The sequence below is a fragment of the Hibiscus syriacus genome, unplaced genomic scaffold (genome assembly GCF_006381635.1).
Source record: "Hibiscus syriacus cultivar Baekdansim isolate YM2019G1 unplaced genomic scaffold, ASM638163v2 tig00110570_pilon, whole genome shotgun sequence".
Taxonomy (NCBI): domain Eukaryota; kingdom Viridiplantae; phylum Streptophyta; class Magnoliopsida; order Malvales; family Malvaceae; genus Hibiscus; species Hibiscus syriacus.
The window spans coordinates 353,279-366,860 of NW_024062785.1; the positions used below are offsets into that span (position 1 = coordinate 353,279).

Below are 13,582 nucleotides of genomic sequence, written 5' to 3' on the forward strand. Positions count from 1 at the left end.
TTATTGCTCACCTATAATTTATTAGATTCATGACATCAAATATTCCCTTAAGTTTTACAACAAATATAAATACAATATAAATGATTGTTATTTCTAAAACTTTCGAATTTGAACATCGGTAACTACAACAGGATAATTGAACTTTCAATATTGTCAAATGATTAAGAATATTTAGAACATATATTATTTTATAACTATCTTAACTTCATAAAAAATATTTTATAAAAAGTTAGTATATACAAATATCTAGTAAAGATGAAATAATTTTTGTATTTGAATTTAATGAGTTTTCTTAATTTAATCTTTAAATTTTTCTGTCTTTTATAATAATTCACGAATTTTATAACTCTTTTCATATAAATCTTTCTAATAATGTGATACTTTTATAATATTATGTGACAAATTTTTATAATATATTTTTATAATATATTTTTAGAAGAAGAAGAAGAAGAATTGGATGGGAATGAAAGGTTGAGATTATTTAGAGAGGGAGAAGAAACAGAAGGGAGAGCAGAGGAAGGAGAATTGAACTGAAACTTTGGAATGTCGATGTGCATGGTTCCTCCTCCCATGATTCTGCTACCTGCTGTTGTAGTTAGTATTGTAGTAATCAAAGCTTAGCTTTTGCAGCTTCTGTAGTAGGCACAGGAAAAGTTCAAGGGCACACCTTAAAGCGAGTTCAAGACTCTAGCCATTCCTTTATTTTTCGGAACCAGAGATATTTTCGCATGGCAGCATTTGGTTTGGTCTCAGGTATTATTCTTGTAGATAAAATAACTGGTATCTTCTAAGAAAACAATATATTATGATTGTGACAGTTTTTAATGCATTGTAATTCATATATATCGAATGAATTTAGTAATAAAAAATATATTATTTATCTTTAAAAGTTTGAATTTAAACAGTTGTGTTTACACATTATGTATATATCCTAAAACATAGTTTCTTGTTGGCAAGACCCTGGTTTTCGTTGGTCGGCATCTACAATGGCATGTTCCGGCAATCACTGACAAAGTCAGCTTACAATATGGTGGCACCCACAAATTTTTGAGAAAAAATTTCTTTATAAATGTAATGTAAAAAATTGAAAAATAAATGAAATTAACATATTTTAACACAATATTAATACCCATTATTTATTTTCACCTACTTAAAAAAAATCTTCCTCCTATTTAAGAGATGAACTCCAATGAGCATAGAAAACAGAAAGCACCTGCAGGCTGCATGGTCACTGCCTCCATCCGCACCGTCTTATGGAAATAGTTCAAAGTCTAATTCTATCACAACACAAATCCCCAATAATTATTTCAAGACATCTAATTTTGTTGCTAATAGTTTTTTTTAATAATATAAAGTGATTACAAGATAATATCTATTTATAATCTTCTTTTAATTATTAACAACACACTGTAAAAACAGTTACTCTGACTCGAGACATCCAGGAAGAATAATATTTCATTTAACCTGAAGCTAAAGGTTTTATTACTTTTTTTCATATAAATTTTGGAAGCGCGATAAGTGTCTTTTTCTTAACAGAATACGACAGTGCAATGAATTATATCTAGGTTGCTTCCAATAATGTAAATAAGACCACATTTTCTGACTCTCTGTATATTTCTCAACTAACCAACCATTGAAACTAGTTAAATGCTTCTCTCTGCTTTGTGGGGAGTTCCAGATTTGGTTCAGATTCACTGAGTGGTGCAAAGTACTGATCCACCATATCATTCGACACTTTTTCCAAGCTTGGAGGTTCCCACTACATCCCCAAAGATAATAATAAAATTCAAAATCAGTTTTGGTAACAGAACACACAAATCATTAGGCGTTTGAAATGTAAAAGCAATGATACCTTTGGAGCGAAGTCCTTGTCCACCACTTGTGCTCTAACACCCTAAATAAAGCCGGAGAATATATTTGATGAAATCCATGGAATTTTATTCATTAACTGGGAAGTGCAGAAACTAAAAGGTTTCGTACCTCACAGAAGTCATTAGAGATTTGCTTCGCTATCCCTTGAAGAGACATCCGATACTCTCGAATCAAGCACTGATCAAGGGTTTGAAATCTGCCTTCTCGTATCTGAATCACAATAACGACACCATCAGTGGTGCTTGAATTCCGTTTCTTGGGGGGGGGTTAAGAAGACTTACCGATTTCAAAGACACCTTTAAGCTCAATGGTGAAGCTTGTTTAAGCTTCTTTAATGTGGAATTGCACCACGGGTCATTTGTTGCAGATGCCTCGCTCTCCTGAAAATATTACCATTAAAACTGTCACACTAGTAAATCATTCAAAAAAGTTTACTGCACCTTAATAGTTTGATAAACATCTTTTGTTAAATCAATTTTCCAATGTATTTAAAAGGAACTATAAGTGGTAAATGATTATCTCATGCAAATTTTGTTGTAGTGATATCTTCTAAGACAGACTGACAGACATTTTTCATTCACTCAACAGGTGAGCTATGTAAAAATATACCATTCCTTTATTTTTTGCATTAAACTGTTGATTTATTGCCTTTGTTCTTTTTCTAAACACTAAAATGAAACAACTTCAGCTTTCTAATTTATATAACCAGTAAATAGCAACAAAAAAAAAAACATCTTTATGGTATGAAAGACGAAGAAGAAAATGCTTACCATAGCATCAATAATTTCCTCAACTGTGTCATAGCCAAAACATTTATCAAGCACTTCAATCCTATATAGTATATATGTAATACAAAAAAATGAGAAGATATTGAAAATAATAATGATAAAATACTAGAGAGAACTGAATTGCTAGCAGTTACAACCAGTAACAGAAATACGGTCTACTATAAGAGAAAAAAAAACCTGTGCAATGCACTGATCTTTTCAGGATAGGCTACGTCACTATATTTCTCCAAAGTCGATTCAATGACAGAAGGATCATCAGTGACCAAATTTCCAAGCTCTTCTTCAATCAGTTGAAGCTTCTGTTATAGGAACAAAATACACCAATCTAACATAACCTGGAAAGATCGATAAATTATCAGGAAAAAGAAACACCCAAGCTCTTCATCAGTACTAACTTCGGTGTGTGAGAAGTGCGTTGCAATCCCGCAAGAAATCATTTCAGCTCCACTGAATTTTTCTCCCGTCAGTCCCAAGTACTCTCCTGCATGCATATTTGTTTAAGATATTAGTGTCATAGTGTGTATGTATAAATAAAATCAAGCTTTATAAGCATGCTAGAGAAATATTCTAATAATATTAACTTACTCATCAAAATAGAAAATAACAAATTGGAAGGAAGATCATTCTAGTTTTATTGCATAACACAATTAAGGCTTGATTAAACACACACATACATTATAGGTCCAAGAAATCAGTAATGAAAAGCAAAGTGGAATAAGCGTAAAGGAAACATACTGTAAAGGCCTACCTAAGTGGCCAGGTAGACGAGAGAGGTGAAAGGATGCTCCTGCATCAGGATGGAAGCCAATCTGAGTTTCAGGGGTAGCAAAAACCTGTAAAATTTTGTGGTTTAAGTTAATTGAGTTTCCAAATAGCAAGTTTATTATTATGAACAGAGAAATGAACTTCAAAAAGAGTCCCTTAAACAAGATGATTACAAGGTAACAAATATTTAGCCTGCACTATCTTAATAACCGTCGAAAGAGTAGTGGAAAGGAAGAATAACCAAAAGTATATTACTGCAACATACAGTTCTATTGGTCGCAAGCCGAAATGTCCCAGGTATTGAAATTCCAGCTCCACCACCCATAGTAATTCCATGTAAAATAGCCACCTATAAACAAATCATTACTTTATGTCGCTACCAAAAAAGAAAAACCAATATGCATATCTCTACCATCATCTCACCAGAACACCATAACAAGAAAATATTTTTTCAATAAAACATCAAAAAGAATAAATAACTAACAAAAGTAATAATAATACATTCAAGGAACAGAAAGTCAGAAACTGAACACTTACATGTGGCTTCAGATATGTACCGAGATGGTATATAAAGCTATACAATGTCCTAAAAAAATCCTTGCACTTTTCTATCTTCCCTGCACTAAGTCAAAAGGTAAATAACCATGAATAATCAAACATCTAATAAATAACAATTAAAAAAAATACTTCACATATTAAAGTATATTCAGCATATATTTTATTCAACTAGGTTTTACCTTCATTTATCAAATGATAAAGAGCAACAATATCCCCACCTGCACAAAATGCCCTTCCACTGCCCTTTTAATTACCAGGAAAAAAATCAAATTATCAGTAGTCACTTAACATTTTACACTATTATGATTATTATAAAAATTAATATTAAAAAAACAGAAATTACCTTCATGACCACAAATCCAACATTGGGATCATCTTCCCAAGCTGCGTACAATTCATGCAACCTAGCACCCTGCAATTGGAAGTAAGTTCCCAAGTTGTAAATCTAATAACAGAATATAAAAATTAAACTCTAAATAACGTAACAGATATTCCGAAACACAATTGAAATGCAAAGAGAAACTTTACAATATTTGTATTGAGAGCATTGAGGGCAGAAGATCTGTTGAGAATCGCTATTCGAGAACTAGCTTTACGTTCAACCAGCACCTACAATATTATGTATACATACGTGAGTACATATATCATTGATGCCTAAAAATTGATCGAATCCAAGGTTTTAAGAGAGAAAAGTGAACCGACTTGATTTTGAAGATCATCAGCAGACTTATTGACTGGAAGCGATGAGAGGTTTCTCGTGCGCCGGATTAGACTGTCAGGACGACGACTTGCTACCAAACGCTTCAAACTCTGCATTTCGGAATTTCACACAAAGTTTAGCTCAAAGTTTAGCTCAGTAACTGTGGAGAAGAGGAACCAAAATGACGTGCAGCTACCAATCTCCAGCACAAGGATAGTCTTTTCAACACTGGGTTTTCGACGTTGGACTTCCATAACGGTCTAAGAGCGTTTAAGGCCCATTGAAATGGGTTCTTGTTTTTGTAAACTACCCATTTAGTCAACTAATTTTTAGTGTGTTTTTACTTCTGTTTGGGTCAACGTCGATCAAAAGGCATACTTGATTAGTTTATCAATTTAAGTATCTAAATGAATGCAAAAGTTATTTGAACATAATTAATATTTTTAAATAGTTTGAGGAAAATTTTAACACTTAAACCTAAAATTTATTCAACATATTATTCATTTAAATGACAAGTGGGTTATTTGCTTATCATTTCCAAAAGTTTCTTATAGAAAAAGAAATTGGTATAATGTTAAAATTGGTCTTTAATATCTACTTGAATGATTGGTTTGACTTATTTTTTATACATTTTATCCTCTACAATTCAATTTTTTCGTTAAAATAGTTTTTATTAGATGAAAAATGTTAGTTGATTAATTATCAACATATATTATTGATGTAACATTTTTATATGTGTTAAATTATTAATGTATTATATGTCACGTCATTTAAAATGATGATGTGTTATATATATCATGTCACTTAATATGATGATATGATATGTGTCAAATTATCTAAGATGATGATATGAAATATCATGTCATTAAAGTAATTACATGACGTATTCTATCACTTATATTACATAAAGTGATGATTTGACATATATTATATAATTTAAAATGATGACGTGATGTAGTTCATGTCACACATTAAAATGAATGACATATTATACATCAACAATAAAGTACATGTGAAAATATTATGTCAATAATATGTGTTAATCGTTATTCAACTAATGATTTTTATCTAATATGGACTATTTTATCTAAAGATTATGTTCTAAAAACGAATAAGGGCTAAAGTGACAATTTAAATAAAAATTGAGAGTTAATTTTAGTATTGTGCATGAAAAATTATGTACATTTTTAAAATAGATAACTAAAGTATATAATTTTTATTCAATTTTGTGGTAAGGACCTAAAGTCATCATCTTTTATCAATTAAGTACCTAAAGTCATCTTTGGTTAAAATATGTACCTAAAGTATATCTTTTTTTCATCTAAATTCTTAAAATTGACATGTGATATTAATTAAAATTGACTTTAGGTACCTAGACAAAAAAATATATAGTATACTTTAACTATGTACTTTGATAAGAAAAATAATTTAAGTACTTAAATAAAAAGGTGATATATTTTATATACTTACTTTGACAAAAACAATTTAAGCATTTAGATAAAAGGTAATAATATACTTTATATACATATTTTCTGAAATAACCTAAAATTACATGAGATTATTATTTTTATTTTGAAATATCACACCTGATTTAAATATATTCATAATGATACATCATTATCTAATTTACTTACGTACATAGAATTATACTTCAATAGTATATCAAAAACATAACTTTTTATAAATTAACTCACTGAAAACGTTATTTTTTAGTTCAAACAGATGATCTAACAAGACCTGAGCCCTTGATTAAGAAAAGGCCTCAGTCAAATGATAGATATAAATCATATAGTGCTTCACTAGATGGATTACTATATATAAAAGCATGGACAAGGAAGGGGGAGCTAATATCACTTTCGACGAACCATACCAGTAAGCACTAAGCAGTTTGCTTGCGTAAAATGATAGATCCATGTCCATTACTTTTGGAAAGGGCATTGGAATGTTTTACACGTCCGAAACACACAGGCACAGGCAGCAGAGAAGTATGTTTCAAGAGCTTGACAAGCCGGTGGAGTCGTCTACACGTCTAAACTGATAACAGCAGCAACAATCATCAATCTTAAAGACCACTTACACTTTGCACACTTCACCTGCAAATATCTGCTGTAGCCATTTGCCTCTACCTTCAACAGAAAACATAAACTACAACTGCAGTTTGTTAGGCTCTGACATGACATCCGCCCTTGTCCTTAAATTAAGTATAATCATGGAGATTAAAGAGCTGTCTTAGTGATAAAAGAGAATATTATTTTCTCTTGACGACACTAAATTAAATAGTTTTGTTTGTAGATATGTAAGTTTATTCAGATTTGCATCTAAGTGTCTTAATGATAAAGGGGATGTTGTTCTCTCATGATGACTTGAGTTCAAATAGTTTTGATTGTCTGTGGTGGGTTTATAAATAAATTTTAGGATTAATGCATATACGTAAACAATACAAAATTTTTTAATAGAGTTTGCATAAATAAAATTTTAGGAGTATTAATAAAATGCATAACTAATCTAAAAAAAATTAGATTTTAGTGTCTACCCAGAAAAAGTTATGATTTCGTCGCTATTGTCGATAAGTGAATGTGAATCTACCCAGATTTGTATCTCACTGGACATAGATATTATATTATTAATATGTTCAATATATATATATATATATATATATATATATATATATGATGAATTAATCAATCTACCCATTCCTATCCCAAAATTAAACACAAAATACATCATCACGCACCTATCATATTTTGGATGCATCTAATTATTCACTAACCACTCCATAATTACAAATTTGATTGTTTCTTTATAACAACGCTTCCCTCCAAGCATATCCACCCTTTCAACTATCATGCTTCTACCATCCATTCAGCCTGTTTCCCTTCTCTTCATCTTCTCTATTTATGACTTAGCGCCGTGTACGGCGACAAGACCAGTGCCGAAGTTTCCATTTAGGGAACTAACTGTTTCTACTGTCAATAACTACTATAGATTCCTCAGTTCCAAGAGAGGCAGCCGTGTCAATGGTATATCAGAGATAAAGAAATACTTCCATTACTCTGGTTACTTAACGTCATCTGATTACAATACATCTGGAGATATCTTCGACGCTAAGTTAGAATCTGCTATCAAGCATTATCGGTCAAGGCTTGACCTTCAAGTTACCGGAAAAGTCGATCCCGATACGGTATCTCAAATTTTAGCCTCTAGATGTGGCGTTCCAGACGGAGAATCATCTCCTACATTGCATGAAAGGAAGAACTACGTGCATTTTCCCGGGAAACCTCGATGGGCACGTCGAATTCCGATGACACTAACGTATGGATTTTCGCCCGATAATTCGATCCATCACTTGAGTCTGTCTGATATAAGGAAAACTTTTAAACGAGCTTTCTCGAGATGGGCATCGGTCATTCCGGTCAGTTCCATGGAAACGGATGATTATGGCTTCGCCGATATCAAGATAGGGTTCTACAGCGACGATCATGGAGATGGGGAGCCGTTTGATGGGGTGTTAGCTAGGGATCCTCCCCCACTCGTTTTCTCCGGAGAGCGGGAAGTTTCATCACGATGCGGCGGAGACGTGGGATGTTGATTTCGGAGTGGAGAAATCGAAAGTAGCCGTTGATTTAGCGTCGGTGTCGGTTCATGAGATTTGTCATTTGCAGGGATTTAAATAGCGGTCCGTCATCGAGATAACGTATACAATATAGCGGTAGTAGTACCCTCCGAAAACATTATTATTTGACCATGACACCCGCAATCACTGAATAGTGCCTGCTATGCCTACGATATAGTGGTAGCGGTGCCATCCGAAAACGCTACCGTAATCGTGATTTGAATCTCTCGTCATTTGCTGGATTTAGCTCTAGTACAGTGAAAAGTGATGTTATGTATCCGAGCTTGAAACCTAGAGAAAAGAAGGTTGTTTGTTGATTGATGATATACAAGGAGTGCAATCTCTCCATGGATCGAACCCTAATTTTACATTTGGTTCTCTGTTGAAATCGGACACTTCTGCAAATCAAGCCATTGGTTTGAGATTTGAACCATCTTTATGAGCCATGTCGATGTTCTAGGCAGCTTCATTCTTCTGCATATATTTTTCCTTCTAAATTTAAAAGGCGAGCGGCTCATGATCTTGTGATCAGTGTTCTATTATTTATTAAAGAGATAAAATTAAAGAAAAATAATTAGTTAATATACACTTGAATATACTCAAATTAGTATATTTTTTAAATATAGTAAAATAATCCTATAAACTTTAGTCATGTAATCTACAAGCGGGTTGTCTCCTTAACTGTGGCTTCTTAGTTGAAGGCCAACAACAGCATTGAGTTGCTGTTTCTTTCTTTGTATTAAGCAAGGCCATGTAATCAAATTATTCTATAATTATTTAGTATCCGGTTAATTTTGTCTATTATTTTAAATATAAGTCTTACAAAGACTTATTATAAAGATAATTTTTCTAATTTAATTAATCAAAATCCTTTTTAGGTTCAAAATATTTTTCTTTAACATTGCTCGTGTTTTGAAAATTTTAGAAATTTGAGGTCAATCAATTATTCTGGACTAGATATGATCAAACACTTACACATTTAAATTTCACATATTGAACCCTTTTTCTACCTCAATCACGCTATTAGTGCCCAAATCACTAGAATATATTCCAAACTCTACATATTTATGCATAAACATCTTGATTCCCCTTCTCCTATCTATTAATCTAACTATAAGATCGTCTCAATTTTTATATATGTCATTCTTCATGTTGCAATGGACACTCCTACTATTTGGATGCTAAAAAATATTCTCTTATCGTCAATGGTCGAGAGGAAAGGGTTTTCTCTCAATTTTATACTCGCTCGTTCTTTTTTTTCCTTGCATATCATAACTTGGATCGTGAGATTTTTTTTTATAGTTTTATCTTATTTCTTTCTCTCTTGATTTGTTGGTGGTAGTTGATTAAATGAAGGGATATGACCAACGAAAAAAAGTTGAATTTGATTTATTGGATTAGGATAAAGTCATTGGGAAGATAAAGATTGGTTGGTGGTGGTGGAGTTTGGGACTCTCTAAGTTCAAGGGAGACGAACTGAGTAAGGTTTTTGGTGAACAAGTTGAATCAATTTAAGTTTAGATAGATGGATTTAGGTTGGTTCATGTTTGGGCTTTGAGGACATATTGTAACACCGAAATTTTCAGGTTTACCTGAGATGCGTGTGGACCTCGTAGAGTTCATAATTAAAGTTATTGGGCTATGTTGGACATAATTGGATTGGAATTGGGCCCAAAAGAGTTATAAAATGAGTTTTTTTTAAATGCAAGGCATTATGTGAAGGACTAAAAGTGTAATTTGACTATTAAAGTAAAACAAGGATGATATTAGGGGTTTTCTCGTCTTTTGGGGCGTTAGTTTTGTGGCCAAATAGCATCCTCTCTTCATCTTCTTCTTTTATCCTCTTTTTCCCTTCCTTAAGCCTTCATAACTCCAAGTGGTTGGTAAGATCATCTTTCCCTACTCCTTTAGGCTTTTAATTTGTCTCAAACACTTCCTACAACCCTTTGTATGTTAAGAAATCCTTGCATTTTTGTTGGCTAGAGAAAAAGGTGGAGAATCAATCAAATCTTAACGAAATTGGGTTTGGCTAAGCAAGGAGCTTCATTTCTGGATCTTTAATCAAGGTAATGTATTTGTAATTCTTTGGAGTACTAAGGCTTTCATAAATAAGAAGAATTGATAGGATTTGGGTATTTGAGCATTTTAAGGTTTCATACTTAATTCATGACATAAATGATAAATTTGATGTAAAACGTATGTTATTATGACGGTTTAAGACCTTAATTAACTTTCTAAAGCTTTAACACATAATTAGGAACCAAACTAAGGCCTGTAGAGTGAGTTTTGGGTGTTTCCCGAGCTTAAATAAGACATTTCTAGGTTCGAATATCGATATTGGATGAACAATATCGATATTGGATGATTGGGACAAAATTTGAGGTTTTCAAGCAAGGAGTATCGATACTGCAGGGGAAAGTATCGATACTGCCCTTACAGTATCAATACTCAGGGTATAAAGTATCGATACTATACCTAATTTTTAGCAACAGAAGCCATTTTTGTATCGATACTCATAGGCGTATCGATACTTAACCCTAGGGTATCGATACTGCAAGTAGAGTATCGATGCTACCGACTTTGGATAGTTAGATTTAGCCTCTTTAAAACCCGTAAAAGCTAAGGATAATTCGTAATGGTAGAACTTTGTCTGTGAGGGATGTAAATGGTCAAAGAGACCCAAAAGCACTTGTAGGATAGGGTTAAAACCGAAGTAACCATAGTAGGTGTAATACATTCAAGTACCTTCAGCCGAGAATGTAGCATCTAAGAATGAAAGATCGTTGTAGAGGATGTACCAACAAGTGGTATGACGAATTAATTAGATTACGATATAGCAGAATTGTGTGATACAAGAATGTTAGCGAATGATGAGCGTATATTTGTCCCTCTAATTCGAGGGAAAATTAAGGGAAACGTAGTAAGAATGACTAGAGTATCGTTACATAGTATTGAACCCGAGTTAGGTATCGGGCTATTAAATAATACAACAAGTGAACATCAGAATATGTATCATCGTAAAATCATGAACATATAAAAACCTCTTTAGAGACATAAATAACTAAAATAACCTTAAGTACTAATGACCATAATAGAGTAACTTAATAATTATCATGAATAATAGACTAATAATCCCTTATATAACGTTCTAGATAAGAGAACAAGTGAGATTGTAACTAGTCAGAGGGTGGCCTAATTTTAGTGTGTTTAGCTATACTAGAGTGTAGTTAGACTACCTTAGTTGCCCTAGTGGGGTATTGACAGTGCACGAGGTACTTTAGTGGCTAACTAAGGTATGAGCGAACACTCACGAGGAGTGGGTTAGCTATGTCAGTGCTGTATAGCCTTTGGGCCCTTAGATATGCATGTATAGTTGTGTCAATCTAGTACATCAAATATCCTTAAAGCTTGGCTTGACGACTATGTGAAACCAATCCAATGCTTCAGTTGAGCGAGAATTGTACCGATGTTATGTGACATCATGTTCTCCCTCCATGATCTACCTGATGGATATGTGAGACCATGAGATCATGTAACAGCTTAGTGGGAATTTTACAGGTGTTATGTGACACCAAGTTCCCTCGATTAACTAGTGTATGATGGCTATGTGAGACTAGATACCAACAATGTTGCATTCAGATAATGTACAAGAGTGTTAGTGTCACATTTAGATAATGCATAGCAGTTACAATCATTAGAGTTATAGACCCTTTAGTGGTGTACTCATGGTGAGACCTTTTAGCAGAGAATAAAGGGAAACGTGAAACTCCTACTTTAGTGATATAATAGTTGAACCCTAAGTAAGTAGCATTTAATTAGGATCATGCATGTACCTATAGCTTAGTACTATATCTTTATCATGCTTGTGTTTATGAGACTCATAATGTTGCTCTAGATTAACGATTATACTATTGGGCTTTGTAAGCTTAGCATTCGAATGTTTTTCATTTGCAAGTTAGTAGCTTGAATCGTTGGTAGAGAACCATCCACTACAACAAATTTTCTTATTAGTGGCATCTAGGTTATTGTCACTAAAACTTCAATTTATGTCACTAGATGTATTTTGTGATGTAAAAGTCAATGTCACGACGATCGTCACCCTAGGTATGTCACTAAATGTCAAAAGTGACGATGTATGTGTTATCGTCATGTATTGTTAAATATATAGTGACGCTAATGGATAACATCACAGTTTAATTTGCATTCAATGACAATTACTTTTGTCACCAAATGATGTACATTTTCGTCATTAATAAATCATATCGTCACCAATAACACAATAATTTCATTGTATACGTGACGAAAAGAAAATTGTCACATTGTTAGTAACGTAGTATATCGTCACCTAATAATTGCATGGATGGCATTTATATATAATGTCACTATATAATTAATATTCAATGACAACTAATTATGTCACTAGATTATGTAAAATTTCGTTATTGATGATTTATATATCATCACGGATAATACATTAAAATCAACCTATATGTGACGAAAGAGATATTGTTAAATTTTTAGTGATATAATATAAATGTTACCTAATAATATTATGAATGACGTTTATGCATAACGCCACTTTATAATTTATATTCTATGACAATTGGTTACGTCACTAAATTAAATAAGATTTTGTTATTGATAATTTATATTGACAAAAATAATGCATTAAAATCAACTTATATGTGACGAAAGAGATATTGTCACTTTTTAGTGACATAATATATCGTTGCCTAATAATATTATGAATGATGATTATGCATAACGTCACCATATATAATGTCACCAATATAGTGGCAAAACTAAAAATTGTCACCATATATAATGTCACCAATATCGTTTTGTTCCGAAGTATGTGGGCAAGAATGTTGAAAAATAATATCATGATGATTAAAATAAGCATCTAACGTTTTAAATTCAGTCCCAAAATCTGATTGCACTATTTTAAGTTTACAATTAAACTGTCGTTCAGTCATCGCATGAAAAGAAATAACAACATTACGAGCATCAGACTTTCAAGCTAAAAATATATCCAAGTAAACCTAGTATATGCTTCTACAAAGCTAATATAATAGCTAGCATTGTTAGACATTAAAGGAGCAGTTCCCCACAAATCTATTTGTACAAGCTGTGAAGGTTGATCACAAAGAGAGACAAATTTTTGAAACAGAAGTTTGTGACTCTTGCCTAACTTGAAAGCATCACAAAACATAAATTTATTATCAACAGAGATAAAGGATGCCTTAGTCTCTTATGCCATAGCTCAACAGTAACACCAACAGTATT

General features: G+C 32.6%; 2 protein-coding genes across 3 annotated transcripts; one reads left to right on the top strand and one right to left on the bottom strand.

Annotated features, from left to right (window-relative positions):
• Window positions 1-1,501: 1,501 nt before the first annotated feature.
• LOC120132985 (3-hydroxyisobutyryl-CoA hydrolase-like protein 1, mitochondrial) lies at window positions 1,502-4,892 on the bottom strand. Of its 2 annotated transcripts, XM_039149657.1 has the most exons (14): window positions 4,686-4,892; window positions 4,512-4,592; window positions 4,327-4,395; window positions 4,163-4,226; window positions 3,963-4,042; window positions 3,691-3,774; window positions 3,409-3,493; window positions 3,056-3,141; window positions 2,838-2,959; window positions 2,643-2,703; window positions 2,154-2,252; window positions 1,981-2,082; window positions 1,853-1,894; window positions 1,502-1,759 (listed from the first exon to the last, which is right to left on the bottom strand). In XM_039149657.1, exons 1-14 carry the CDS (start codon window positions 4,797-4,799, stop codon window positions 1,640-1,642), a joined length of 1,209 nt encoding a protein of 402 aa, XP_039005588.1. In that variant the 5' UTR covers window positions 4,800-4,892; the 3' UTR covers window positions 1,502-1,639. The 2 variants fall into 2 exon arrangements, 1 of the variants encoding a protein (XP_039005588.1); XR_005517059.1 differs by lacking the exon at window positions 1,502-1,759 and having other exon boundaries at window positions 1,870-1,894; window positions 1,981-2,090.
• A 2,636-nt stretch (window positions 4,893-7,528) lies between these two features.
• On the top strand, window positions 7,529-8,324 carry LOC120132951 (metalloendoproteinase 4-MMP-like). Its single transcript, XM_039149625.1, has one exon. It carries the CDS (start codon window positions 7,529-7,531, stop codon window positions 8,270-8,272), a length of 744 nt encoding a protein of 247 aa, XP_039005556.1. The 3' UTR covers window positions 8,273-8,324.
• Window positions 8,325-13,582: the final 5,258 nt, after the last annotated feature.